This window comes from Mesitornis unicolor, unplaced genomic scaffold, assembly GCF_000695765.1.
Source record: "Mesitornis unicolor isolate BGI_N332 unplaced genomic scaffold, ASM69576v1 scaffold22639, whole genome shotgun sequence".
In the NCBI taxonomy this organism is placed as follows: domain Eukaryota; kingdom Metazoa; phylum Chordata; class Aves; order Mesitornithiformes; family Mesitornithidae; genus Mesitornis; species Mesitornis unicolor.
The window spans coordinates 916-28,513 of NW_010209737.1; the positions used below are offsets into that span (position 1 = coordinate 916).

Here is a 27,598-nt window from a genome sequence, read left to right on the forward strand (position 1 = left end):
AAATCAAAACCAAACCCCATCAAGATGAAGTGTCTTGATGTCAACTTACAATTTTAGGTGAAATACCAAAATAATAAGCTTTGCATGTTGCAACTATGTTATCTTGGAATGTGCCTTTCTGTGAAAATACTGTTATTTCAAATGTTTCTCTAGAGTGGAAGAAAACATGTCAAGATCACAGCATAAAACACTTGGTTGGGTACCACAGATAGAAAAAAATTGCTTCTCTTATATGGACATATTACACCACTGTCTCACCTGCTTTTCAGGTTTTTTATCTCATCTTCATTTTCACTTTCTTCATGTTCATCATGACTTTCTTTTGGTGTCTCTTCATCTTCTTCCTTCAGTTCCTGAAGTTCTTTGGTTTTCTTCAAGCCTTCCTGATAGCTTTAATACACAAAGCATTTTTCTTAGTCTACCATACTGAATAAGCCTGTTCCTATATAATGAAAAATTGGCTTTATGTTTTGTTACACATAATAAAACACAAGTAGCAGTGTTGCAGCACTTTGACAAGAATAAAAATTAGCTAAAGATCACGAGTATGGCAAAGCCACCCTTCCTTAACAGAGGAGTGTATTAGCTTTGTTACCAACTTATTATCTTGTGCTTTTGCGGCCAAGAAGGCCAATGGCATCCTGGGGTGTATCAGAAGGGGTGGTTGTAGGGCAGAGAGGTTCTCCTTCCCCTCTACTCTGCCCTGGTGAGACCACATCTGCAATATTGTGTCCAGTTCTGGGCCCTCAGTTCAAGAAGGACAGGAACTGCTTGAAAGAGTCCAGCAGAGCCACAAAGATGATGGAGGGAGTGGAGCATTTCCCTTATGAGGAGTGGCTGAGGGAGCTGGGTCTCTTTAGCTTGGGAAAGAGGCTGAAGGGGTGACCTCATTAATGTTTATAAACTTGTAAAGGGCAGTGTCAGGAGGAAGGAGCCAGGCTCTGCTCTGTGATGCCCAATGACAGGACAAGGGTCAATGGGAGCAAACTGAAGCATAGGAGGTTCAATCTGAACATGAGGAAAAGCTTTGTCCGTGTGAGGGTGCCAAAGCATGGCCCAGGCTGCCCAGAGAGGTTGTGGAGTCTCCTTCTCTGGAGACATTCAAAACCCGCCTGGCCGTGTTCCTGTGTGACTGCTCTGGTGATCCTGCTCTGGCAGGGATTGGACTGGGGGAGCTTTCGAGGTCCCTCCCAACTTCTAAGATTCTGTGATTCTGTGATCTTGAAAAAGAAAGAGTCCTCAACAGAACACAACTTTTGTCTATTGTGAAGGTGTTCTTAAGTATTTCTCTATTATTTTTCAATCATTTTGAACACCCACCAGATAATTTTTTTCCTGGAGAAAAAATGCAAATCAATGCTAAAGTTAGGTGGCTTGTTGGATTCAGCAGGAGGAGAGGATCAAAATTTGTGTCTCACTCTTCACATAGTACAAAGTTCTTTGCTTGGCATTCAGAAACAGATCCCAAAGCTGTTAATTGCCCCAAAACACACTGTGTAAAGCACTTTGTGACACAAACAACATGAGTTTACTACGAAAGTTGATACCTACTCTTTACTCACTTCTATGCACACATTTCAGAACAAACATTTTAGAAAGCTGTTTTGGATTATCCTATCATGAAGCTGAACACTATCGACACAAGAACACCCACCCAACTCAGAATCTCTGATACAACTGCTCTCCCATAGTTTGACTAACATTAATAAAGGATGAAAGTGATCAGCTATGATGCAAATACAAGGGAAGCTCACTTGCATTGTTTCCCACATTGCTTCAATTGTGACCACCTTTGAAAAGCTCATATTGATCATGTCGTTCATTTTGCACTTAAAATTATATTATAAAAACTACTGTCCTCATCTGGTAGCTCATATTTACAGACTTAGTTAACATAAAACATTCCCACCCTTTGTTATATGCTTCCTCTTCTATCTTGGCTTTAGTTTCAGGGCTGATCTCTTCCAACCCACTCTGTGTCAGCACAGAAGTAGAGGTTTCACAGTCAGATTCTCCATTAGTCTTTCCACTGCCAAGACAAAAGAAAACAAATAGAAAATAATACCATTGAAATGTTCTTCTTCAGTGCACATTGGAGAAATGAAATGTCTTTTGAAAGAAAAATATTAAACACGAAGGAAAATTTTAGTTTCAAAATGTAATTTAAGAACAGTAATTAATATGTTTCTAAAATATTAAAATGTGAATTTTGTTTCATCTCCAAAAAAGAAAGGAATAGAGCATTTTTTACTGGCTTGTCCATGGCATTTATTTGCTATTCTTGAAAATATTTCCTTCAACTTTCTAAACATCATCTTAGGAATCGTAGCCTGCTATGTCAGAGGAAAATAATAGCAATACTAATTTATCAAAACATTATTCTTATTTGCCTTTTAGGTACTCCTCTCTGCTGACTTTATATGCTGAACTGATTTACAGGTTAAAAAACCAGAAACACATGTACAGCTTTTGTCACTAAAACTCTTCTTAAGTAAAAGCTTTAAGCATTTAGCCTAAAGTTAAGGCACTGTATATTGCTCTCTTTCTGCAGTGCTCACCTGTCCTTATTTATTTAAGTCTGGGACAAAGAGTTTAAGTGATTCAGACCTGACTCAGGAAATCTGTCAAAGTCAAGGTCTAATAAGCTTTGTTTGGTGGTTTGTGGGGTTTTTTTTCAGAAATTCTGTACAGTTTCAAAAGACTGTCTAAATCTTGCAGAGTTCTGTTGAACTATAACAACTAGTGCCATAGTTTACCATTTTTGTTTGCCCAATTATTGTGTCTTTTCATTGTTAATAAAGCATGGAGGTAAAACAGAGACATAAGGTAAATTTTGTTCTTCCTTGGCACTAATCTAAAATACATGAAATTCAATATTGTGTACTGATGTGAGATCTACATATTTTAAAGCTTTTAATTTGCATGTTTAAAGCATCCTAACAAACTTTAATTTAAATTAGTATTGCAGAGATTTTACTGTGATATTGCAAACAGTATAAACAACAAAAGTAGTGGTAGTAGTAACAACAACAATAAAAATCTTTGTGATGTTTTAGCAAGTTTTACTTCTGAAACATCAGCAAGCAACTTCCTCAGAATGTGCAACATTTCCTGAAAGAGAGAAATATTTGGGAAAATGCCTGACAATTTTTTATTTTTGCTTTCTAGACTGATTATACACACAAAGCATACACACACACAGGTTTTCAGATGCAACGGTACTCGTGTCCATAATGCCTTTGTAAACGAGCTTGAGTATGCATTCTGTTCTCATCCCAGTCTCACATGTTTTCATACTGTCCACCTTTGTATTCTGTTACTGCAGGAGCTTTCCATTCCAATAACTTGTATAAAATTAAATTACGTGTCCACATGAATCTCAACTGGAAAAACTTAAAGGTTCTTTCCAGAAATGTGTAGATGTACATGCTCTCCAGCAGAGTGATTCTTTGCTTTCTTTGTCTATATGACTATTATTTTACTCTGAAAGCAGTACCATTTAAACCCACTGAAAGACTTACAGAACTATTATGGAAAATGGATAACAACAGCACACCTTAATGCAGCAAGGACATCTGCAGTAATGGTAAGAAATATAGAGTCAAAAGGGCAATTGTTCTAATGAAAAATATTTTGCAATTTATAGGTACTAGAAAAATATAGATATTGAGGTATTTGTTACCAGGCTACAAAATATCTTTTCTTAACTATATCTTCTCTTAAGTAATATCTTCTCTGAAGCAATATTCATACTCAAGGTAGTTCACAGTCAACTTTAGATACAGAATTAATTAGTACCAGGAAGTGTATTAAAAAAAAAAAGCCAGGTGTGTTGTATGTAATACTCCCAGTTTTGTTTAATTCTGAAGACAGGCCTACTCAAATGTGTAAATGTTTAATCTGCTGTGTTTTTTCTTAATGAGTTCTAATAATTATAGCAGGTTCAATTTAGTTCTGAAATACTGCTTGTACACTCTTTGAACATGAAAAGAACAATATGGTGGAGACATAGTAAAATACAGTTACCAGCTCATGACTCAACCTAAGCCAATATAGTGTCACTGATTTCAGTACCCTATGTTTTCGTATAACTTCTATTAGGAAAGATAGAAATGATACAGTTTTCATTTCATACTAGCCTTTAATAGGTAATGAGATGACCTAGAGAAAACTCACTTTTCTAGAAGTGCTGGCAGAACAGGAGTAGATGTTAGATTGCTCCTTCCATTACTAGGCGATTCAGACTGTAAGTGAAAAATAGCAATAAATGTTACATCCATGAATTAATTTCAAATGAGTCTTCAGTAAAATGACAAAGTCAATGGGTTGCTTGGGTTTTCTTCCCACATCCATAAGCAAGGTATCTTTAAGGTGGAACTTCTGAATTACTCTCATTAATCACAGTTAAAAATAGACTTGCACACTAAGATGTAATTTCTGTGACATTCCCTCTACCCTGGTTATTTTTTCCAAGAAGAGCCTTTCTTCTTCACATGTTGATCACTGAACAGTAAAATTGCTCTATTGCTTCTCTTCCTATTATCCTAGGAACACTAATTTGTGAGCTGAGTTTTCAATGAAAAATTTTAAACAAAAATAAATAATAATAAATAAAGGTAAACAAACGAGCTTTGTTCCTGAAGCAATTGACAATGAGTAGATAATACCTAATTGCACAGATTGTTTTCATAAAACTCAAGTGGATTTAGCTTCTCAGCAAAACCTCTTATCTAAATAGCCCTATATTTTTAACAGAAAACGGTGTAATTTTCTGGTTATGTGCCTTCACAGCTCATCTATGAATGATTGGTATGCCTTGCAGTTTTCCTCCAAAGCATTTATATAGATTTATTAGGTTCAGACTACATTCTTATTTGGCTTTTAAAAAAACAAAATGTCAAGGAAGAGGCTGACAGCTCCACTAACCCCAGATTATCACAGAACCTCTAAATGTGTACCACATACATTTTTGTACATTAATTAAATGTTTTTCTGTTTAGAAGGCTTCTTGGCATTAGTTAAAATCTCTCTTCTACAGTGGACAAATATTTTCACTAGTTCTTTTGAGTATATTATTGCAGATTAAAAAGGCAAATTGCCTCAACTGATATCTAATGTCTCTGAAACACTACCTAGCCCTCTTTGGGTCTGTGTCCAAAGGGATCATTTATGAAGACAGATTCTGAAGTCATATGTCCTTTACACAACTGGAATTACTTTTGTCCATCCCTTTCCCTAGGATAGAGTCAAAACAAGTTAAACCAATGAATGGGCTTACATTTTTTAGTAACTATGGCTTGGCCCTATGCAAAAGTGGTTGAGACAAAGAGTAGTATCTGTAAAACGTGGGCTTTACTTACCAGGGATGGCATTGAAGGTATAGGTGAAGCTGCTGGTGACTGACCAGGAATGTTTAAGGAGTTAAATTTAGGAACAACAGCAACACTGACTCTCCTCCGAGGCATATTCTGTGAGAAACAACATTTTTTTTCTTCTGTCACACAACAAGATAAGCTGAAGAACAATTATACAAGTCAATAGGTGTGGCAAAGATGTAGGTTAATGTTCCTTGGGGAAAAGGAGTTGGGAGCAAAATTAAGATAAATGACTGTTAGGGCTGTGGTTTTCCCCAAGACTTCCTCTAGTACTGTCTGGCATGGCAAGTGCTCAGTGTGAAATGAGCTGTTTTACAGGGTTGCTGCTCTTTTCCTTCCACAGTGAAAGCCCAGTAGTGTAAGTCACACTTAGTCACATGTTCTGAGTTGATATTGTCAGTTCTTACTAGAGTCTATTAGCTTTGATTAAACCAGATGTATTATGATACTGGGAAAAGTGCCAGTGTCACAGTGACCGGAAAATAATGAAGTTACACATGAAACTCTTCTCTTGCTATGTACCCATTATGATATACTGTGCCCACAATGGTATATGAATTATTTCTAAACCTACAAATTATAACTTTGAGAAACAATAACATCCATTCCCCCTGGAAAAAAGGAGCCTTCTCCTTTACCCTTGTTTTATTAGATATCTATAGAACCATGGAATCGTTCAGGTTGGAAAGCACCTTTAAGAATATTTAAGAATATTTACAACTGTAAAGCTAGCACTGCCAAGTTGACCGCTAAACCGTGTCCTTAAGTGCCACATCTATATATTTTCTAAATTACTCCAGGGCTGGTGACTCCACCACTTCCCTGGGCAGCCTGTTTCAATGCTTCATAACCCCTTCAGTGAAGAGATTTTTCTAATATCCAATCTAAACCTCCCCTGGCACAACTTGAGACCATTTCCTCTTGTCCTATCACTTGTTACTTGTGAGAAGAGACCCACACCCACCTTGCTACAACCTCCTTTCAGGGAGTTGTAGAGAGCAATAGGGTCTCCTTTTCTCCAGGCTAAACAACCCCAGTTTCCTCAGTCACTCCTCATAAGACTTGTGCTCCAGACCCCTCACCAGCTTCATTGCCCTTCTCTGGGCACGCTCCAGTGCCTCAATATCCTTCTTGTAGTGAGGGGGCCAAAACTGAACACAGTATTTGAGGTGCAGCCTCACCAGTGGCGAGTACATGTGGATGATCACTTCCCTTGTCATGCTGGTCACACTATTTCTGATACTATTTAGCATCATGCAACATTGCTTATATTTCCCAGAGACCATGGAAATTCTTTATATGATAAACACATGCTAGCTGTACACAATATATTCTAGCTCAAGTACAGTTTATATAGGTTTTTGCTGTCATTAGGTAAGTAGCCAAATACTTCATCCTATAATATATACCCAGTAAAATCTATGTTTCTTTCTGAGTAAAAAATTCCAAGCACTTACAGCATCTAACATCTTAGTCCATATTCAAACACTTCTAAGATTCTGCTTTAGATAATTTTACAGGAAAAGAGTTAAACACAGTTTTACTAAATATATAAAGGAGTCACCTAATCCATGACCCTGGTTCTAGACAAAACCAACTATACCTATCTATTTATTAGTGACATTTTTATCTACTGTGCTTCTGAAAAACCATTCTGGGGAATCTGTAGCCATGTTAGGCAGACCATTTTAGTGTTCTGAGGATTCCACCTTCCTCACTCCCCGCTTTATTATTTGGACTTGCACTTGTCCTTATTAAATTTCACCTTTTTTGAGATCTTTGTTTCAACTTATCTGGTTCTCATTCTGAAGTGCAGTCTTGCCCTCAGCATACTCTGTATTCTAATTCTTTCTATCCAGCACTCAGAGGGGGCAGGAATAAATTAAATGTAAAGAACTACAACCCAAGTGAATAAAAATATGAAAATAAATAGTAAACTGAATATAATGCCTCTGATCACCAAATTTCATAATGGTCACGTTGGGATTCAGCTCTCAAATCATTGGCTGTTTTAGGAAGCTTTGTAATAAACTTCATCTCCAACACTTGGAAGTTTTGCAGAAATGGAGCGCTGTCCATTTTAAAGTTATTAATTAGTCAAGCCAAAGGGATCTGAGATAACCTCTCACTCTGAATGCCCTGTCAAAGCAAACAAGATACTTTGATGCTAACTGGAAAATAAGCCCTGCCTAAAAATAACTGTTTACATTTAAGGTACTCTGAACGTGTTGTAATGATTAAGATAATGAAAACGGTATGACCATGGCATCCCAAGTTGTATAGTAAGTTTTGATCCAAAGTTCAGCTTCCTCACTGAGGAACTAGAATAAAGCATAGGACCTAAACCATTCTCTGGAGCACAGGCATGCGCCCTGGAATACAATTATCCTTAAATAAATAGGTCCCTTTATAATTTATAGCTTCGTTTACCGTTATTGCACAAAGTCACACTTAAATGTTTCTCCAAAAATTACAAAGCACTTTCACTGCATTTCATGAACAATATTGAGAATTTAGCAGCATTGTTTTGAACACAGTCTATAAAAGTGAGTGTATGTAGACAAATAAATTTCATTACATAGATGTTCACGTCATTATACTTATATTGTAGAAATACCTTTCCAACAGTAAGAGACATGGATCTAGATGAACGAGGTACTCCATCTTCTGCATAAAAACAGTAGATAAAGAACAGTCTTAGACTCTATGAGTATCTATAAATAATATAAATAGAGCCTTTGCTTCTATTTCAAACTCAGATATAGTATATTTATACAAAGTATGTAGTGACTGCATATCTATCTGTCATACAGTTTTGGTCTCAGTTACACGTGCAGAAGAAATTTGAAATAATTGCAAAAAATTGAACCATTGGTATCGTTATGAGATCAGGCAAAAGCTCACTTTTTGTCTCCGTGAACAAGTTTTTGCAAAAGAAAATACTCATATTTCAGTTTCCAGCAAACTAGGAATGAAAAGGTTGCAAAAAGAAAAAAAATAATAATGAAATTTGGCATAATCTGTCATCTAAGAGGTGGTTAGATTAAAACTGCAAGCTATGTGTATGTGCAAGACGCCAATGAAAATGTCATTGGATGTCATCAGAATTTGGTGATAGTGATTTTAAATTATTGTACTATAACATTAGGTATGGCTTATATAAAATATTTCAGCTGTTATAGATACGGCTTTTTGAAATCTACTCCTGTAGATCAGAACATCATGAACAGGTTTCATGATACTTCACTTTTTATCATTATTAGCACCAGACACCTCTCTGTATACAGGCAAGACAAACCCTTAATTTTATTTTATTTTTTTTTACCAGATGCACCATAGCTTCTGCTAGAATTCTGATTGGCAAGTTTCTTGAACTCCATTAGTTCAGCATGATCCTTTTCATACGTTCTTTTCAGATTTTCCACATACTGCATCATTACTTCTGTTGCCTTTGACATACGCTTCTCCTAGGGAAGAAAAGAGGAAAATACTCAGGTAACCTCTACACTTTTCAAATGAATCATTTGCCTCTATGTGTATGCTCCCTGTCAGGGCGAAATGTGGAATAGTTGTTCTTCAAGAAAGTACCTCCGCGCCTGAAAAGTCCTAAGCTAATTAGAACACACATGCACATGCATTCATATATATCCACAGAATATCACCATTTATTGTATCATATATTTATTCAGTCAGTCTGTGTGTCTATGTTATTAGTTACGTGGTATACATACATTTGGTCTCAAATCCTCAAGGTCTTAATCACAGGCATCGGTCTTGTTACCTCAATGGGCTTCCAGTCCTGAATCTGGGAGGGTATTGTTCTGTTCTCATTCATACTTGCTCTGTTCTTACACTCTTCATAGCTGTCTGACTAAGCTATTGCCAAAGACTGAACTAGATGAGCTTTTTGACCCAGAAAAACTTTCTTGTTCATGCTGCACTGATTTTAAGTAAGTTTATTGTGATGCAGCTATAGTTCTGAATAATATATATACTCCTAATGTACAGATGTGTTGAATAGCTTCATAGGTAATCTTCTGTTTGAATTTTGTTTCCTGACTGAAATGATGTCTTATCTGACACTACGACAAATGTCTTTAACCTGCCAAAATGGCAAATAAAATTCAAAGGGCTAATACAACCTCCAGCTATGGCTGAAAAAGAGTGAACTTGTGCAGCCAGGATGTGCTAGACACCAGGATGTTCTTACCTGGCGAACGGCTCCAACCATTTCAGCACGACTAGACAGTCTAGCAGCTAAACGCCGCAGAACAGCAATATCCTCCAACAGCTTCTGGTAAGCTTCTCTGTGTTCATAGTGATGCCATAAGTGAGCTGAAGACTGAAGTGAAAATGCATAAGCTTTATTGTCATATCTTCACACTTTTGGTTCAGGTGAAGCAGCCTGAGCCACAGAAGTGAGGCAGACATCTCTAAGCAGAACTACACATGGACAAATTAGACCCAGAGGAGAACCATCACTAACACCAGAGACAACATAGAGAGCGCTGCTGCTGTTTCAGAATGGTTTGTCACCACATATGGCAGGCACAACTGTCAAGGAGTTAAAAAGGGCTAAGCACATTTGCAATACTTTTCTTTTTGAAATTAATGATGAATCATGCCTAGCTACCTATGAACTTGACAAATGACAAACTTATTTGAACTAGTACTTACAAATGATTGCTGAAACGCAAAGAACACTTTAACATGCTGGGCACAAGACATTAGGAAGGCCATTTATATTCTTTCAGATCCACAATACTTATTTGGAAAATAAGATGTTATAGTCTCAAGAATTCCAAATGTAAAAGAGAAATCAAAGCCAATATGGTCTGTAAATCATACAGCGATTGCAATTTCTTAACCATTTTTATCAATCAATACAAACATTTATGCTATGGCTTAATATAATCACTTTGATAGCTCAGATTTATAATGAAAAGCACTGAAACATATAACTTCCTTGGGATTAGTTACCAAAAGCAAGCGTGAATTTAGATGTCTTATTATTGTCTTATTAACTGCCCCAAAGTTTTCCGTTGACAGAAAAGTTTGGTATGAGAAAGCCCAATACAGTTTAGTTCAGACTTACAGGCAGACTTTGTGATGCTGGATGATTCTTCTCTGGAGACATTAAAAACCCTCCTGGACACTATTGTATGCAACCTGCTGTAGGTGAACCTGCTTTGGTAGGGGGCTGGATTAGATGATCTCTTAAACTAGATCTTCCAACCCCTACCATTCTGTGATTCTGTGATTTTGAGATTCATATATTCTTAGAGTCCTTTTTCAGGATGTGTCAGTTTTGGTATTGAGGTCTCTTAAGTAATTAATCACTGTGTTGCTGTTCATACAATTCTCCCAGTCAGACCAGTTGTGTTGGGCCCTAGTTCTCTGCAATCCCTCACTTGTATTACTGCAAAAGTAAGTCAATGCATTGAAATGGTGTGTGAAAAGAATAACCTTTCTTCCTCTACGTATCCCCCCGCCCTCAAAAGAAGGGAGTGATATGCAGCAACTTTCTGGATGGAGTCCTTTGAGAAATTGTGTTTGTAGTGCAAACATTTGTTGTAGAAACACAGCCAAGATACGGATGAATTTGGTGCAACAACACACTGGAGGGAAGGGATACCATCCAGAGGGACCTTGACAGGCTTGAGACATGGACTCGTGCAAACCGCATGAAGTTCAACAAGGCCAAGTGCAAGGTCCTGCACCTGGGTTGTGGAAATCCCAAGCGCAGAGACAGGCTGGGCAGAGAATAGATTGAGAACAGCCCTGAGGAGAAGAACCTAGGGGTGCTGGTTGATGAGAAGCTCAAGATGAGCTGGCAATGTGTGCTTGCAGCCCAGAAAGCCAACCATTCTGGAGTCCACAACAAAAGAAGGACATGGAGTTGTTGGAGTGAGTTCAGAGGAGGGGCACAAAGATGATGTGAAGCATCTATCTTATGAAGCCAGGCTGATAGAATTGGGGTTGGAGAACAGGAGACTGGGAAGACCTTATAGCAGCCTTCCAGTAACTGAAGGGAGCCTCCAGGAAAGCTGGGGAGGGACTTTTTACAAGGGCATGTAGTGATAGGACAAGGGATAATGGGTTTAAGCTGGAAGAGGGTAGATTTAGATTATGAAAAATTTCTGCACTATGAAGGTGGTGAGACACTGGCGCAGGTTGCTGAGGGAAGTTGTGGATGTTCCCTCCCTGGAAGTGTTCAAGACCAGGCTGGACAGGGCTTTGGGCAACCTGGGCTGGTGGGAGGTGTCCCTGCCGACGGCAGGGGGGTTGGACCAGATGGTCTTTAATGTCCCTTCCAACCCAAACCATACTATGATTCTATGAAATTGCAGTTCTGAATGCTCTTAGCTTTGTCACAGGCTTATTCCAAGAATTGAACAACAAATTAACAGCATTTATTCCTGAAATCAGTTAGAAGTAGGGCACATCCTCTGTGCATTTCCAGCAATGGAGGACCACAGGCAGAAAATGCTGTCTCTTGTGTAGAGTGGTAGTCAGCTTACAGTAAGGAGCTTGTGCATCAGAAAATAAATTTGGGACTAAATTTAGGATAGGTATAAGCAAGCATAGCAACACCCATTTCAAACATGTGCACTTCCTTGTAAAGAAAAACAATTATTGTTGTTTTCTTACCGTAATGGCTGCTTTAAAGTTTTCCAGTTCCTTCTCAGCATTCTCTTCAGTAAGATTTCTCTCTCTCTCTGCTTGATTAATTCTAGATTCTAAGGTATAACTGTCATTTCTAAAGGCCAAGGAAAGTTGTACAAATACATTCTGTTTGGATTTAAAAAAGGTATTTTTAAGTGTCGCAGTAATGTAGTTTCCAATAACAACTTATGAATAAGGTATCTTTAACAAACTTTGGTGCTTAAGTAAGTATTGAAACAGGAAATTGAAATTATTTTTTAAATTAGCTTGTTTCAAAACCCACTTCTCATTACTTCCTCTAAAATACGAATAAATGTGTTGCTGCCTCTTTTCCTGAATGTTTTTCTGGGACATCAGTAGAGCAGAGAGTCAATGAAGGAAGTAGCCTACCGAAAGTGTCAGAACCACAATGGATCTGTTTTCTAGCTGGACTTCCTCCAAGGGTCCCCAAGGTTTTTAAACAGATAGTCTGTGCAGAGGAAGTCCAGGGATGAGCTCACCACTAGCATTGTTTTACCTAAGGGATAAACACCTGCTACTGAAGCCAGTTAGAGATTAAGATTATTTTTATTCTCTTGCACTCTGCTTTTAAAGATTGTTTCTTTCTTTACCAGATGCATTATTTTTTAGGATAAATACTTTGCAAAGCACAAGGCACCAACAGTTCCATCAGATTGGAGCTATGTAAGTAAACATATTTTTCTTGACTGGTATGTGAAAAAAAAAAAAGAAGAAACATTCAGCAAGCTAAAAAGCAACCTACAAAAAATACTGGCTTGAACTGAAAAGGCAAAAATTATGTAAACTAACTGCAAGCTATCATAAAAAACTGCCCCAAAGCTCCTATTGGCCAATACAAAAATGCAATTTAACTAATTTTGTTTCTGGTCTCATTTAATCTCATTTTTTTTACTACTTTAAGTATGTTGTAATGAGTTCCAAAATGAATGTGCATTTTATAGTGAAGAATGCACAGACAAGTGTTTTATTTATTCCTACTCCAAGCCTTTTTACAGTTTATATTGCTTGGGACAGTTGCCCATATTTCATAAAAATGTTACTTTGATTAAGCTCGATATGTTTCTTTTCTGAGAAATATTTTTTGGACAAAAAAACCCCATTACCTGGTTGTAATAACCACCTTTATAATTACAGTAACCACTTAGAATTGAGGCATATGTCTAAAATAATGAGTTTAAGAATATACTTACCTCAACTTCTTTTTCAGTAAGTGGAGGAGAGCTACGAATAAATGCAAAAAGTTTTGTTTTTAAAAACAAAGCTATTGTAATATTCAATTGAAAAGAACAACAAAAGATATCCTCCCCTTAAATATTTAATGGTTTGTTTTGATGAAACCAGTATTTAATTCTAATGCCATACAAAATAAAATATGCTCAGTCTCTAAAGTTATCAGTGGTGGAAAGTATGCAAGACATGCAGAAATGCTTCATTTCAGCTTTCTTCCCTATATTTCTTGGGCCAGAGCAAACTACTTTTCTAAAATTATGGACTTTTGAATAATTATAAACATAAACCTTCCTTCTCCCAAAAGGAAAATTCCACTTAAATTCTGTCATGAAAGTGTTAAGTTTGGATAGTAGTAAACTCAAATCAGAATGAAAATTGGTATTTCTAAAGGTCTGGACAGACACCTGGCAGGTATAGCCTGTTCCAACTCCCAGAAGAACACGGACCAGAGGATTCCCTTGCTATAGTTACATTGCACTATGTTCATATAGCTCCTGAGCCATGGCAGGTGTTAAGCAATGCGTTGGTAAGTGCCTACTTGCATAGCCCGAGATCAGAGAATTTGCAAGCGAGTCCTTCAACTACATTTGCAAAATAAACTCAATTCCCCTGAAAAATTGTCACCTGCAGAAAAACTGCAGAAATCTTACATGCTGAAATTTTACCATTGGAAAGCATTATCTGGCCTGATTATTTTCCTAGTGGAAAGAAATATGAACATTTTCAACATGAATTTACATCTACAGCAGCAATCCTGGAAACCAGGAGTGGACAGAGTGGTAGAGAAACCTGTACAAAAAAGTACTTGTAGCATGCAAGTTAGGTCTCAGACTCTTTGTATAAACTTACAAACTAATTTTAAAAGTTGGCCAGATACTGGAAGCTGGTGGACTCCCCAAGATTTTTCAGAAAATCTGTGTTGCATATTTTAGGATGCAGCAGTTTGTCTACTTATAGGGATCTGCTGTGAATGGAACTCCATAAAGGGAGTTCACTGGAAACCATTAGTGTGCCTTCCCCTGGATGATGTCTTTCTACTTCTAATGAGCTTTTACCTTCCTGGAAGTGATTTGTGCACTCGCAGTTTTCGGAGCAATACATCAGGAATGCTGGGCATGACATCAGAGCTATTCTTTGTCTCTTCATCTTCAGTGGGAGAGGGAAGAGGTGAAGGGCCTAAAGACATTTTCAGATAAAAAACTTTTGTTACTTTAAAGTCATGCATTAAGTATTTAGTCAGCAACTCGGAGCCAAATAGGACCTTTTAGCCTAGCTGTGACCTTTTTAAAGTCATTGATGATTTTGCCCCAATTCTACTGGGAGCAAAAGTGAAAAACAAGAAAAGGTTGATTCCTTCATGCAGAATGTTACTTCCTTTATTGCATATGGTGATTCAACACTCATCTCCCCTTTACTGCTAGAATAAAGATCCTGTGTTTTCCTTTTAAGCAGTAGCAAGAGAAGCAATCAGTACAATTGTAATCCCTTATGTAGAAAGACTGAAGTAATATGCACTCTCACAGTCTCTAATGCACTGGACAATAATTATTGTATTAGTATTTTTCCTAGAATTCAGACTGAACCCAAATTCATTACTAGAACATCTAACCTAACATTATGTATTTGTGCTTTACCAGTACAGTTACATGATTTCTGGAATATTTTAGCTTAGATTTTGTAATAGGGTACTGTTATTTTCTAAGGCTTTAAATGCCACCTGCCAAGATGAAGTGTAGCATAATGTACTACACTACAGATTTTGTGCATCATTTATGGTGATAAATCTACAACATGTACTTGTTTGCACTGCACGTTCATTGAAACAGGACATAAAGGTTATAATTGTATTCTCAATTTCTGTCACTTTCTTATATAATAATTCCCTTATTTCCTTCTATCTTGCCAGAATTTAATGAAGGACTCTCCTGTATGAAAGTCAGGTTCCTCATTCTGAAGCTCAGACTTGAGAAGGGATCTTTGTACAGCTCTCCTGTTCGTTTGGCATGAGACAAAGATTCTTAGACTTGCAAAACAAATAGTGTGACACAGCTCAAATTTTGTAAATGTGAAGAGTATTAACATGAAAGACAGAAAAGAATGGGAGATTCTAGCTACATTTTAGTTCTGTGCATTTCCTTTATATTTTAAAATTCCAGTATTAACTTAAGAACTGTCATGTGTGCTCCCATAAAAAGCCAGCCTGACATCACAATGACTCCAGATTTAATATATCCCCCTGATCTAAACTTCTGTAGATGAAAAGTTGTGTTTACTAACACGATCGCAATAAATTGGCATTGAATGCAAAACACGATGGAGCCTGTATATTTGATTCATAACAGTAATAATGAAGTCACTGGCTATTTCCTATTGTTTAAGCAAAATTACTACTCCAGTTAAAAAGCACGAGATGGCTTTAATGACAATGTAAGGAAGTAAGTCTCCCTAACAAATGAACTAAGGATTTGACCCCTCACTTGGTTTCCCCACTGAGGACAAGTAGTTGACTCTTAATGTTCTGGCTGTCATTTATGTAGGTTAGCAGACTTCAAAAAGCTTGTGATGCTCATGAGATCTTGGTTGAAAAGCTGGATAAAATAATGCTTAGCTTTTCATAATGTTTTCCTTAGAAGTTTCAAATCTGCCAAAACTATGTTACAGGCTGGTAAAACAGCAACTATTTTACACTTTCAGACAGCCTGCTAAATAATTTCTGGGAAATTACGTATTTCCAGAGTGACAGGAACAATATTACCATATCTAAGAAAGCAAAGATAAAAATCACTAGATAAAAAAAGAGGACAAGAAGCCTCTTTTAATTTTGTTTCTTTCAGACTGAAGAATCTGTTTCCAGAGATAAAATGAAATGAAGTATCTCAGCCATCTCCCAGTGTGACAGAAACTTTAAGGCCTTATGAAACAGCTCCAAAGCAAATCTATGAGTTAGCTAAATGAACACTTTCAGGAACAGTGGAAATTGTCTTTGGATCAAATCTTGGACAATTCATTTCAGATCCTTTCACATTAACCACCTCCATTTCAGTTCATGTGGCCTTAAAAACACTCTGAACAAGTTCCAACTTAACTACTTCCTAACAAGTATACAGTTTTGGTTTAAATATTTTCAATTGCTTGCTCAGCACTACTGCTACTTAGTTCTTCCGGTTGCTGAATTGTTCTCAAGATTATATCTTTGCTCTTTGTTACTATTCTGAATCTTTTTAAATGTAGCCTACAGACATCAAATCTCACGTGCTTGTGTTAGATTGGAAAAAACTTTTGCTGCCAGATTTCTGCTTCTTCATTTATGTAGAGTTTTAAGCCTTTTTCTGATTAAAAGTCATACAAATAGAGCTATCCCCCCCACCACTTATTGTAAGGCACATTTTTCCAATGCTTCAATCATATTCATGTCTCTTCTTGGCCTTACTCTTACCTATCCACATTGATGCAGAGCTGTGGACCAGAAGTGAACGTGCCATTCCAATATTTGCCACACATATATTAAAATAAAAAAGCAGGAATAAAAACTCCATCTCTTATTTATACTTTCAAGGATCAAATTCACCCTTGTGGACACAATGTCTTTCAGTGGTCACATCCATTGAATCCATCACTGCTGAAACTTTTTTCCAGAATGTCACTGAATCTTGACACAGTCCTCCATCTATGAATTACAAGCTAGGCTCTGTTCCAGGTATCAATCTTTTCATCTGGTTGTAATAATACCTGTGGTATCTTCTTGGCTCAGATCGTCAAGAAATTCAGGTACTTCCATCGCTGGTCTCTTATTCATCACCTACACCCAACTCCATGACTGCTTCCTTACAGTTACTATTGCAATTGAAGAAAAAGACTTTTTTTCCACCCCATATTAGTCAATTATAAAATCAGTATATAACAAACAAATGCTCTTTCCAGCTTTTATGATACTGTACCTTTTTCCTGTTCAGCTGCTTCACTAAGTTCAGGAAGTTTCAGTCCAACCAAATTTTGATTTCTCATCAAAATATGCTCCTGTTAAGAAAAACAGTAACGTTTCTAAGTAACTTACCTAGAAATCTCAATTTAAATACCCCTGCCATGTGAACACTAAATATAACATTTACTTTAGAAAATAAAGAAAATGGAGATATTTACATTAAGTTATAGCTAGATGCTACATTGCATGGACACATGTACATTCACACACAGACTCTTAAATCTTACATGTTTCAAATTTCAGATATGCATTATTTAGAAAAAATCCTGGTCATGAAAACAGAGATTTGCTACTTGTGTTCTTACTCAAGTAGAAAAATTGAGTTTTGATAAATGAGAGTTTTAGTAAATAAAAGCAAAAGAAGCAATTTTGTATATAGTCATAGTAATAAGTAAGTATCCCAGAAAGGAGAGAAAATTCAGAAAATCAGACATTTGACACTTCCCACTTTGATCTGTTCAGCAGAATTATTCACACTGAGGCTTGGTATGCTACAGCTGCAAGTTACTATTTCACTGTTACTGTACTCTGCCTCTATTTCTTACAGGTAGGGAAGAATGTACTCTCAAGGATTAAACCTTGTTATCTTATTTCTCCTTCTATCATCTCATTTTCTACCCTCATATTCTCAAATCTGTTTAAAATTCACAAACAGCTGCTTTTGTTTATAACTAGACAACTCCTACTGAAGACAAAGTTCAAATCTCACCTAACTGCAATTATGTACCATGTTGTATGAATTTTCTGATTCTAACTACTATTTATGTTTAACAACTTCTAGGCCTTTCAAAATAATATGGCTCATGTGTCTCTGTAATCAAAACTTCCAATACATGTATGTTAAGAATATGTGTGTTAGATAAACAGGAAAAGATGAATAACTAAGCGGCTATTCCCAAGCAATACAATGGGAATTCATTAACTCAAGTGTAAAATTTGAAGTCCTCCCTTGTCAGCCCTGTGTTCATCTTAAAATATTAACTACTGGAGATCAAAGGAAATATTCTTACTGGGCTGTTAAGGAAAGTAACTCCTTTTTTTCCTTTCAAAGGTCATTTTTGTTATACACACATGGTAGTTGCTTCATAATGGTGGTTTATCACTTCATGACACTTCTACTTTTTTCAATACACTGGTTAATTCTTAGGGTTTAATTCTTAACTTTTACCAATCATTTAGTCAATTATTTAATAACAGATTGGTTTCTAGATTTTGTAGTCCAAGTCTGTCCTTCACGTAGATAACATATATGCACCGTGTTAGAATTAGGAAAGGTAAGTCTGGCCATCCTCTACCTGCCTTTGCTCTCAGAGACACCCAGTTTTAAAACTCTGGACACTTTAAGAAGTTTTCTAAGAACCTGCAATAAGCAAAAAATGGTATCAAAACAATTTCCTGTCCCCTGAGATCTTGCAAATACTAGTATTCTTGAATGATAGAACTACTGCCCTTAGAAGGGAGAATACCAACCAATACAGGACTCAGAAACACTCAACTGAACAAAGTAAAAGAGGTTTTTAAATCCAAAGGAAGTTTACAAATAGTATATGGCACACAGAGGCTTGCAAGCCCTTAAATAAGAGTATAGTAACCGTCTCCAAACTTCAGTTAGAGATTTCTGTTTATACACCGGTGTCAGCCCACTCATACAGAAATCAGTTAATTAGTCAATATATTGTGAGAGCCAGTGGATCTGAGGACAATCCTGAAGGAGTACAAAAAGCATAGCACAGGAAAGCAAAGGAAGTAAAAGAGCATAAGTGACCCTTTTAGAGAATGTTGTTACATCCTGAGGAAGGAAAGATTCTTCATATCTAAAACTCTCTTTAGAAATCAAAATAGATAATTTTAGTTCCAAGTACATTTTGCAAATGACATTATTGTTAATCAACTGCTTCCTGTTTGTAGGTCACGTAAATGATGCTAAATCGAGCTATACTGTGTTTTATACTCACCTTTCTGTCACAATGAAAGCACTTAGTACTTTCTTGACACCAGTATTACAATTTTTTTCTGGAGGCCAAAACCTGCATGTGCAAGAGCACATGTTTATGCATATGTGCATATTGAAGGGATCACAGTGCAGTTGATGCATATATGAAGAGAAATAAGAAACAGAACAATTCCACAGAATTTAGTTATAGGTTACCATCTACTAAAGTTGCAAAGGAAAACCACATGACAATTCTGTATTGACTTTGCTGAAACTGTTTCCCATTATATTACTCTATATTTCTTGCAATGATAAAAATAATGTTAAGCCAGTTGAGAGTTTAGTAAGGTATGAAAATAACCTTAAACCAGGATACAGCTGATGACTAGGACTCACCTCTCTGAGCTTTGTCAACCTCTGCATTCGAACTGGTTGAACTTGGATTTGCAGATCTTTGAATGCTTTTAACTGATTGCTGGATTTATTACCAACAGCAAAGCTTTTGTCTTCCTCAGATGGTAATTTTAAAGGTGTCTTATCTTTCTGTCCAGGCTCCAAGCTATCCCATGATACAGCCCGTAGTAGAGGAGGACGTAGTCCGCACAGTTTAAATTCCGGTTTATATGAAACTTTATGGTCCCTCATTTCTGGAACAGGACTTTTTACCTTTGAATCTATATTTCCTATTCCTGGTCCTGGTGGATGGGTTCTTAAAGGAACATCATTTTCTTTTGCTTTCTTGAGGAATGATTTTCCAAGTTCATTTTCACAAACATTCATGCAAGTGTTAAGATACATTCTGCCACCATCACTACCTGAAGGGGAGCATTTAGGCAAAGTATCCACATGTTTACGAGGATCAAAATTTTCTTTTTGTTCTGAGAGCTTCTCTCTGGAGTTTTCAAAACCAGCAGAGCGAGGAACCAACCTTCCCTGAGAAATCTTTCTTTGATCATTCTGCCTTCGATCAATTAATCCTTTTGCAGCATTCTGAAAGCAGAGGAACACACATAAAATAGAGAAACAAGTGCAGACTTCTCTTTTCCCCTGCCTGAAGACAGATTTTCACTGTAAAAAGCCATTTCCTTTTCAGTGACATTTGCTTTTAAACATCTTCTGTTGACAAATTATTTTTAAAAGGCACTTGAAAGATCACTGAATTGGGAATCTCTTCTCTGGACTTTTGAGATAACCTCCTCCCATTCCAGAGTCCGTTACAGCAATCCTTACATAGCCAAGTTTCTCACCATCTTTATGTAAGGTTTGTCGGAGTAAACCCCTTTAACCTTGTATCTTATAGCATTGTTACTTTCCTCTGATTGTTTTCTGTTAGTCCCTCACATCCCAAGGGGAAAAACTATGGGCTTGTATACCAAGTTAAAGCACATATTGTAATTTCTCTCTTCTTTCTTTGTGTGCATTACCATAGACTATATTTTGGCTACAATCTCTACAGGAGAACTGGTAAAAGAATGTCTGCCAACACCTTGGCTACTTTGATACAGAATCTGTGCTTTGTCTAAGGGCACTTCTGTTGGCAATTTAAGGCAGCCAGCATGCAATCTAACTGTGGGCTCTGCCTTAGTCACTGCTCCAAAATTCGGCTGTCGTACTAGTTTTTGTAAGTATTGCCTAATCCACTCACAACAAAATCTCTTTGAAGGGACATCTAATATTACCTAAAGCAAGTTAGGAAGCATTCATATAGACTGCTCCACTAATAGTTGTGTGGAGCAGTAACATCCCATTGTTGATGTGGAACACAAAGTACAGTAATTTCTTCCACTGAACAAAAGAGGTCTGGTCTGGAAGACCATCAAAGCAGCTATACCAGACATTTTGACTTAGAAAGTGATTTAGTGTATTGATTTTAATTGAACTAGAGCAGGATGCATGACAGGATGAAAAGGCCCTGTAGCCCATTGTCCTCCACTACATTTGCGGGTGTTTCACAGTTTCTTAGAGCAGAATCAGTTTTGTGTTCACTCAGTGACCAGTCTTCTAGCTTTTTTAGTCACATAAATAAGTCATATGTGTGCTAAGACCAACAGACAGATCTTGTTCAACACTTAATGTTACACACTTACCTCTACAGTTTGCCTGTCATCCTCTTTCACAGTTCTGTTATTCTAGTAAAAAAGGAAGATAAAAGTTGCCTTACAAGGTTATCTTTCACATCTGTGCTGAAAATATTAGATAGAGATATAAATGGATGAACATTGAAGCTCTTAATTTTTACATTCCTTGTCACATTTATTTATGAAGTAATTTTAGGGATTAGTTTTTTTCCATAGATTAGGATTATATTGGATGTTTTTCCATTTTATATGCTTAACTGATCCCTATGATCCCTCGGTGCTTGTTAGCTTATGGATTTCTGTCTTCAGAGCTAACATTAGCCCCTCACTCTGCAGAAAAAAACATCAATAATCCAATCTTGGTATATAAAATGGTATTCAAAACATCCCATTTTCCTCAGGGACTAGAAGTTCAACGTAGTGTAATGTAGTACTGTAATAACCAGGTTGCTTTGCAGACTATTCAGCTTTCTTACCTGCCCTGGAGATACTGCCTCGACACTAGTGGCTGTGCATGCATCAGACCCTAGGAAGACAGACACATAATTAAGGCATATCCTGATGTTTTGCTCAAAATTTTTACTACTACAGCATTAGCAAATACATACATGCTCCATTCCACATAATATAATAAGACAAAATTTCAATGTGGAAAATACAATTTAAAAGAGAAAAAAATTGTCTAAAATACAGTAACTGAAAGATCATTAAGGCTTCACTAAACTTCGTTATTGAAAAGAATAATAAAAAAAAGAACATGTAATCTATCAGCACCACAGGAATAAAAACATAATTAAAACAATATGTAAAGTATATATATTGTGGGCCTTCATGAGCTCTGTCATATTCAGGAGGAGATGCCTGAATCTACAGATTTTGACTTCTCCTCAAGAGATATTAAAAACCACTTTTTTGGTGAGTTTTTAAAGTTAAAGTTTGAGCCTACATAGATCGTTTTACCTGATGGAACTGGAAGAGTGAGAGAGTTGCTCCGAGATGCTACCGGTGAAACTTTAGGACTAAGTGAAGGGGAAACCGCTTCATTAAAACAAAAACAAAACCAAAAAAAGTAATTTTACTTTCTAGGCTTGTAGCTTCTGAACTTTAAAAATTCAAATAAGATGAAAACATGAATCTCCTAGTCATCAGTCTTGTGTTTGTCCAGAACCTGGCAAGTAATTTTAACAGCCAAGTTGTACTTAGTAATTAGGAATTTAGAGCAGGTTTATCAGGTATACTTGCCATAAAATCATACACATCTACCAGTACACAGAATCCTTATTCTTTTCAGTTTTCTGATACAATAAGCATGGCAGAGAAGTGGACATAAGGGATGGATTCACAAGGAATATAGGGGACAAAAAAAAAAAAGGAAAATTTAATTTTACATATACTTGCTTTTTTTCCCTCCAGAAAGTGTCAAGCCAATTTTAAGATAGAACTTTGTTTTGAATTGGCATTTCAAAGCTAAATGAAAGTTCTACTTCATGATAAAATGTCATTTTGTCCTAGTTTTTAAACACGTCATAGGAGGGAAAAAATAATTTCAATTGACATTCCAGAACAAAACATTCTGCTGTTTTTCAAGGAGAATCTAGTCCATTTAGCTCAGTTTATGACTCCATTCAGAATAGAAGTCTATGTAATTATGTCTGGGGGGAATGTCTTTTCAGCAGTATGAATCTTGCCATTAAAATTTCATCTTATGTACAATAGGAACTTTAGGAAGAAAATCTTCACAAACAGAAATTTGCGACAATTTTTTAGATTACAATAGAAATACTTTATGCTTTCCTCTTACAGCGTTTGCAGTGTGTCATTCAGGCACTTAAAACTTTACACCACACAAGGGATTCTGAACTTCAGATTAACAGTGTACATATACAGCAGCAATGTATGCATTACACTAGATGCCTTTATGCCTTTGCAGCTCCTTGAAGATCTTCTTTTTCCCAGACCCTCGTTTTCAGAATCTGCATCTACCTGTAGGTGACTCCGGAAGGCTGCTTCTTGACTTTCTGCCTCTGCGCATTAGAAACCTCTCACTCACTTTCTTTGCTTCTTCTAGTATTTCAAGATTCTTCTTCTTGTCTTCCTCTGATATTTTGACATCTGGTAGTTGATCATTTACCAGATCAATCACATGACCACTGTTGTCTGTGTAAAAAGCATTGGAATTAGATCTGTTCCTCTTATTTCCAGATAGGTTGTGGCATTTCAGAGTAACAAATACAAAACATATCTAGAATTTAGGCTCTGAGCTTGCATTTAACAAACATTCATGTCTGCCCATTTCTAGTGTTATATTCTCAAGTTTAGAGCGAGACCTTTTGGAGTAAGATTAAGTCACTATGATCAAAGGTGCTCTGATATGTGAAACTGGCTTTTCCAGCTGTGTCCTCAATACAGTTTTTCTAATTTATCAGTAGAAGTGGCATTAGATCCATCTCAACTAGCAGTCACGGCATTTCTGTCATAGACCTAATTTTTCCATGGGTTTTGTAAGTCCAGTTTTTTGAGACTAAGGTCTCACAGACTCAGCTGGCAAAGATTTATGCACACTAGTTTTAACATATAGTTGATTCCATCAAATAATCTATAGAATAAAGTGCAGAGTTTGGAAGTATAAGTATTTTAATCTGCGCGAATAGATGAGCTTTTCCCACAAATACAGAAACAACAGTAAAGCTGCATCTGGCAAAGCTGCAGGCAGAAGTTGAATAGCTAAAGCCTGAGAATTATAAAGCTACTTCAAAAAGCAGATCAATATCTACCATGTGGTGGATCTGCAAGAATTTTCCAAAGGAACTGCAAATCCCATTAGAATATTAGACATTAAAGATGTCTTTAATCATGATTATGTAGCCTGTTGTCAGAAAGGCTCTTTCTGTGCGAGCTGGGGTGAATTGCTTCTATAAGCACCTAGATCTGTATGGAGAAACAGTTACCTGAAGACAACAGGCCAAAGAAAGGAAATATATATGCTGACAAGGTAGCATCTGCAAGTCTGCAAGCCTGGAAGTTTTTCATGGGTTGATAAGCTCTATAGACTGGTAAACTTGTTGGATCTGCAAGAACTGATAAACTGATCACCAAGAGTCTGCTCAACCTGTACACGGCCACTGGCACACACTAGCACCAACCACAGAGTGCAAGTCAGACAGTTATTCTCAGATAACTATGAGAAAATTTGTGTCTGTGTGAGTGAACTAACTGTATGAGTGAATAAGTGACTGTGCTGTGTGAAGAGTTATCTGGTATTAATAACAACTTGATCACATTGACAGCAGCTTACTGAATAAAATGTGTTCTAAGAAATATCAGCTGTGACTGTCTCTTCCCAGCTTGATGCCTCTCTTAGGGAAGAGGGAATTTATAATTGTTTTGCAATAAGAAATGTACTAAAGAACAGCTTGGGTGAGGGCGAGGGAAGATATCAGGTAATAAGAGAAAAATATCAAGGGATTTTGGTTTGTGGGTGTGGAGTTTTTTGGGGTTTTTTTGGGGGAGATGGTGATGTTTGTTTTGTCTTTTAGTTTCCATAAATTTAGTTCATTTTCAAGGCTGTCAGAAACATGCCTACATATTGGATATTTTTAAAGCAATCTATTTTTAATGAAATGTCTGTTTTGTTTTACACTAAGATTTCTGTGTTGAAAATTTGAGAAGGACCTCCCATAGCACTTCCCTTGAGGCAGCAAAAGAGGAGAGTTGCAAGTCACAGCAATTTCTATCTTCCTTAAGCATTTAAGTTTTTCTCACTAGACTCAATATCTTTGCCTTTTTATATTTGCCTTGCCTTCTGCCTCCTCACCACTTTCATTTCCCTTCCCCTCTGCTGCCATTTCCTCTTTTCCTGTGAATTCACTTCAGTTTCCTCTGCTGCATCCAATCTCAGCACCTGCTTACAAATGACAAGTGTTCAAAGAATCACTTGTTGATTATTACGGTTCTACAAGTTTATGATTCTGTACATGTCCATGAAGTTATATTTCTTTCAGGCAAGTCAGACCTCCAACAGGAGACATTTTGTAACAGGCCTAATTAGAAAATAACTATCTTAGAAACGCAACATCTTAGAATCATAGAATGATTCAGGTTGGAAAGGACTATGGAAGGTCATCTAGTCCAGCCTGTTCAAAGGAGAATGAGTGGTGAAATCAGACCAGATTGCTGGTCTTTGAAGACATTCAGGTCTTGCAAAACCTCTGAGGATGAAGATGCAAAACCTCTCTGGGCAGACTGCTCTAATGTTTGACTCTATAGTGAGTGACAAGTTCTTTATACCCACTTAGAGCTTCACTTGTTTCAGATTACATCCATTTCCTCTTGTCCTCCTGCTGTGGGCCTGTCTACATTTTCTTGGTAATCATCTTGCTGGTATTGAAAGGCTGTACTAGGGTTTCCTTAAATTAATCTCTTCTCCAGGCTAAATTAGCCCAGCTCCTTCAGTCTTCCCTCATAGGGTAAGTGTTTCAGCTCCTGGACCATCTTTGTGCCCCTCCATTGGACTCACTCCCATTTATCAACACCTTTCTTTGATTGGAGGTCCCAAAACCAGATGCAGTTTTCTAGATACAATCTAATGAGTGCTAAGTAAAAGGGGATTAACATTTTCCTTGATATACTGGCTAAGCTTCTATTAGTACAGTCCATGACACTGTTAGTCCTCTTTGCTGCAGGGGCTGGTTCACGTTCAGCCGGCTGTTTGCCAAGGCCTTCAGACCGTTTTCAGCAGTGTGGCTTTCCAGCCAGCCAACCCCCAGTCTGTACCTACTGCAAGGGGTTATTCCTTCCCAGATGCAGGACTCTGAATTTGTCTTTGCTGAATTTCGTAAGGTTCCTACTGGCTCATTCCTCCAGCCTGTCTAGGTCTCTCTGAACTGCAGCACTGTCCTCAAGTATATATTAATTGATTTCTTCTGCTAATTTGAGGCGAGTGCACTCCATCCTCCTCCAGGTCATTGATAAAGATAGAAAGCACAGCTCATTTTCTTGAGTGGGTTCCAAAACACATCCAAAGGCCAGCCACAGCAGCTGGAACTGAAAGCAGCCTTGAAGCAAAGCTCGGTCTTCAGCAGAATGACATCTGGAAAGGTTTTTTCTTTCAGAGAACCCTCTCCTTTTGCCAACATCTAAGGAGCATATGATCAACCAATCAGTCACCACCCTCAGAGCCAAACTATTCAACCTGTATTTTACCTGTCCAGTTGTTCACCCATCCAGATTGTAAAGTTCTAATTTGGATACCAGATCTGGAGAGGCAAGTGGTGGGGGTCAGGGAGGGGAGAATCTCTTGATGCTGTGTCTCTGAATATGAAGGGATAATAATTCTTTTGTGTAAGTCTGATTTCTCTAAGCGTAGTTTCATAAATTTATTTCATTTCCACAAGTTTAGTTACATCTAAAATGAAAATCTATCCTGTTTGCTAGCAGTTAAGTGTTCCAAACTCCCTTAAGTGGATCTGAACTGATTTACATGGATCTTATCTCCATCTGGGTTTTATAGAGCACACAAAGGAAATTTCCCTTTGAATACAAGTGCCAAACCTGACATTTTACTCACGAATTTAAAGGATCAATCACAAAACTAGAGCAAATGCACAAGAATTCACAGCTCTCTGAAGCCTCCTAAGAATCTTTCGGTGGGCTTTCTTTCAACTGCACTTTTATAGGCATACTGATTCAACTGAGTACCCAGTTACAAAAGCAACAGAATCACAAACTAGTGAGGATTAATTCTGACTGTAATTGATACAAATAGTTAGCACCTTCTCTCTGCATGGCTGAGAAGTTAACTCTAGTCCAACAGTAGAAATACTACTTACATAAAGTATTTAAGTATCTTAGTAAGAGAAAGGCAATGCTAAGGATGTTCTGCTAAATTTCAAAATCTCCGATTCTCTATTTGTGTAAAACTAGCCCAAGATCCCAGGCATATAAAATTATTATTGTATTTTTGTCATGTCACAAATGCAAAATTAATTCCAGCAAACTAACTGTTATAAATCCACAAAAAGGGAAATGAAATGTGTAATAATACATTCAATTCTGCTGAAAAGTGTTTTGGCCTCTCTGTTTTGACCATCAGAAAGAAGAAAAAAAAATAAGGTGTATACACTGTTAATAGTAGGGAGATTTTGGGTTACTTTCAGAGGTGCCAATTATTGTTTTACTTCACGTAATACCTCCTAGATATGAGAAGGTATAAACATCCCTATAATTTAGGGAAAGTAGCTGTAGTCATTTTTAAAACCCTAGGGATGCATGATGTGCTATCATCAGCAGATCAGTGCTTCTTATAAGAAATATT

General features: G+C 37.1%; 1 protein-coding gene across 1 annotated transcript in view; it reads right to left on the reverse strand.

Moving 5' to 3' along the window:
* Positions 1-258: 258 nt before the first annotated feature.
* The window catches only part of MRVI1 (murine retrovirus integration site 1 homolog), a gene marked incomplete at its 3' end in the record, with an annotated part of 37,052 nt that continues 9,712 nt past the window's right edge, over positions 259-27,598 (reverse strand). Inside the window, exons 4-19 of the mRNA XM_010192951.1 lie at positions 23,269-23,442; positions 22,246-22,323; positions 21,762-21,811; positions 21,295-21,336; positions 19,604-20,197; positions 17,231-17,309; positions 14,348-14,468; positions 13,253-13,283; positions 12,027-12,167; positions 9,586-9,717; positions 8,701-8,842; positions 7,993-8,042; positions 5,361-5,468; positions 4,177-4,244; positions 1,910-2,029; positions 259-390 (exon numbers count right to left, since the gene is read on the reverse strand). Of these exons, the coding sequence (XP_010191253.1) occupies positions 259-390; positions 1,910-2,029; positions 4,177-4,244; positions 5,361-5,468; positions 7,993-8,042; positions 8,701-8,842; positions 9,586-9,717; positions 12,027-12,167; positions 13,253-13,283; positions 14,348-14,468; positions 17,231-17,309; positions 19,604-20,197; positions 21,295-21,336; positions 21,762-21,811; positions 22,246-22,323; positions 23,269-23,442 (2,062 nt within the window). The remainder of the gene's footprint in view (positions 391-1,909; positions 2,030-4,176; positions 4,245-5,360; positions 5,469-7,992; positions 8,043-8,700; positions 8,843-9,585; positions 9,718-12,026; positions 12,168-13,252; positions 13,284-14,347; positions 14,469-17,230; positions 17,310-19,603; positions 20,198-21,294; positions 21,337-21,761; positions 21,812-22,245; positions 22,324-23,268; positions 23,443-27,598) is intronic.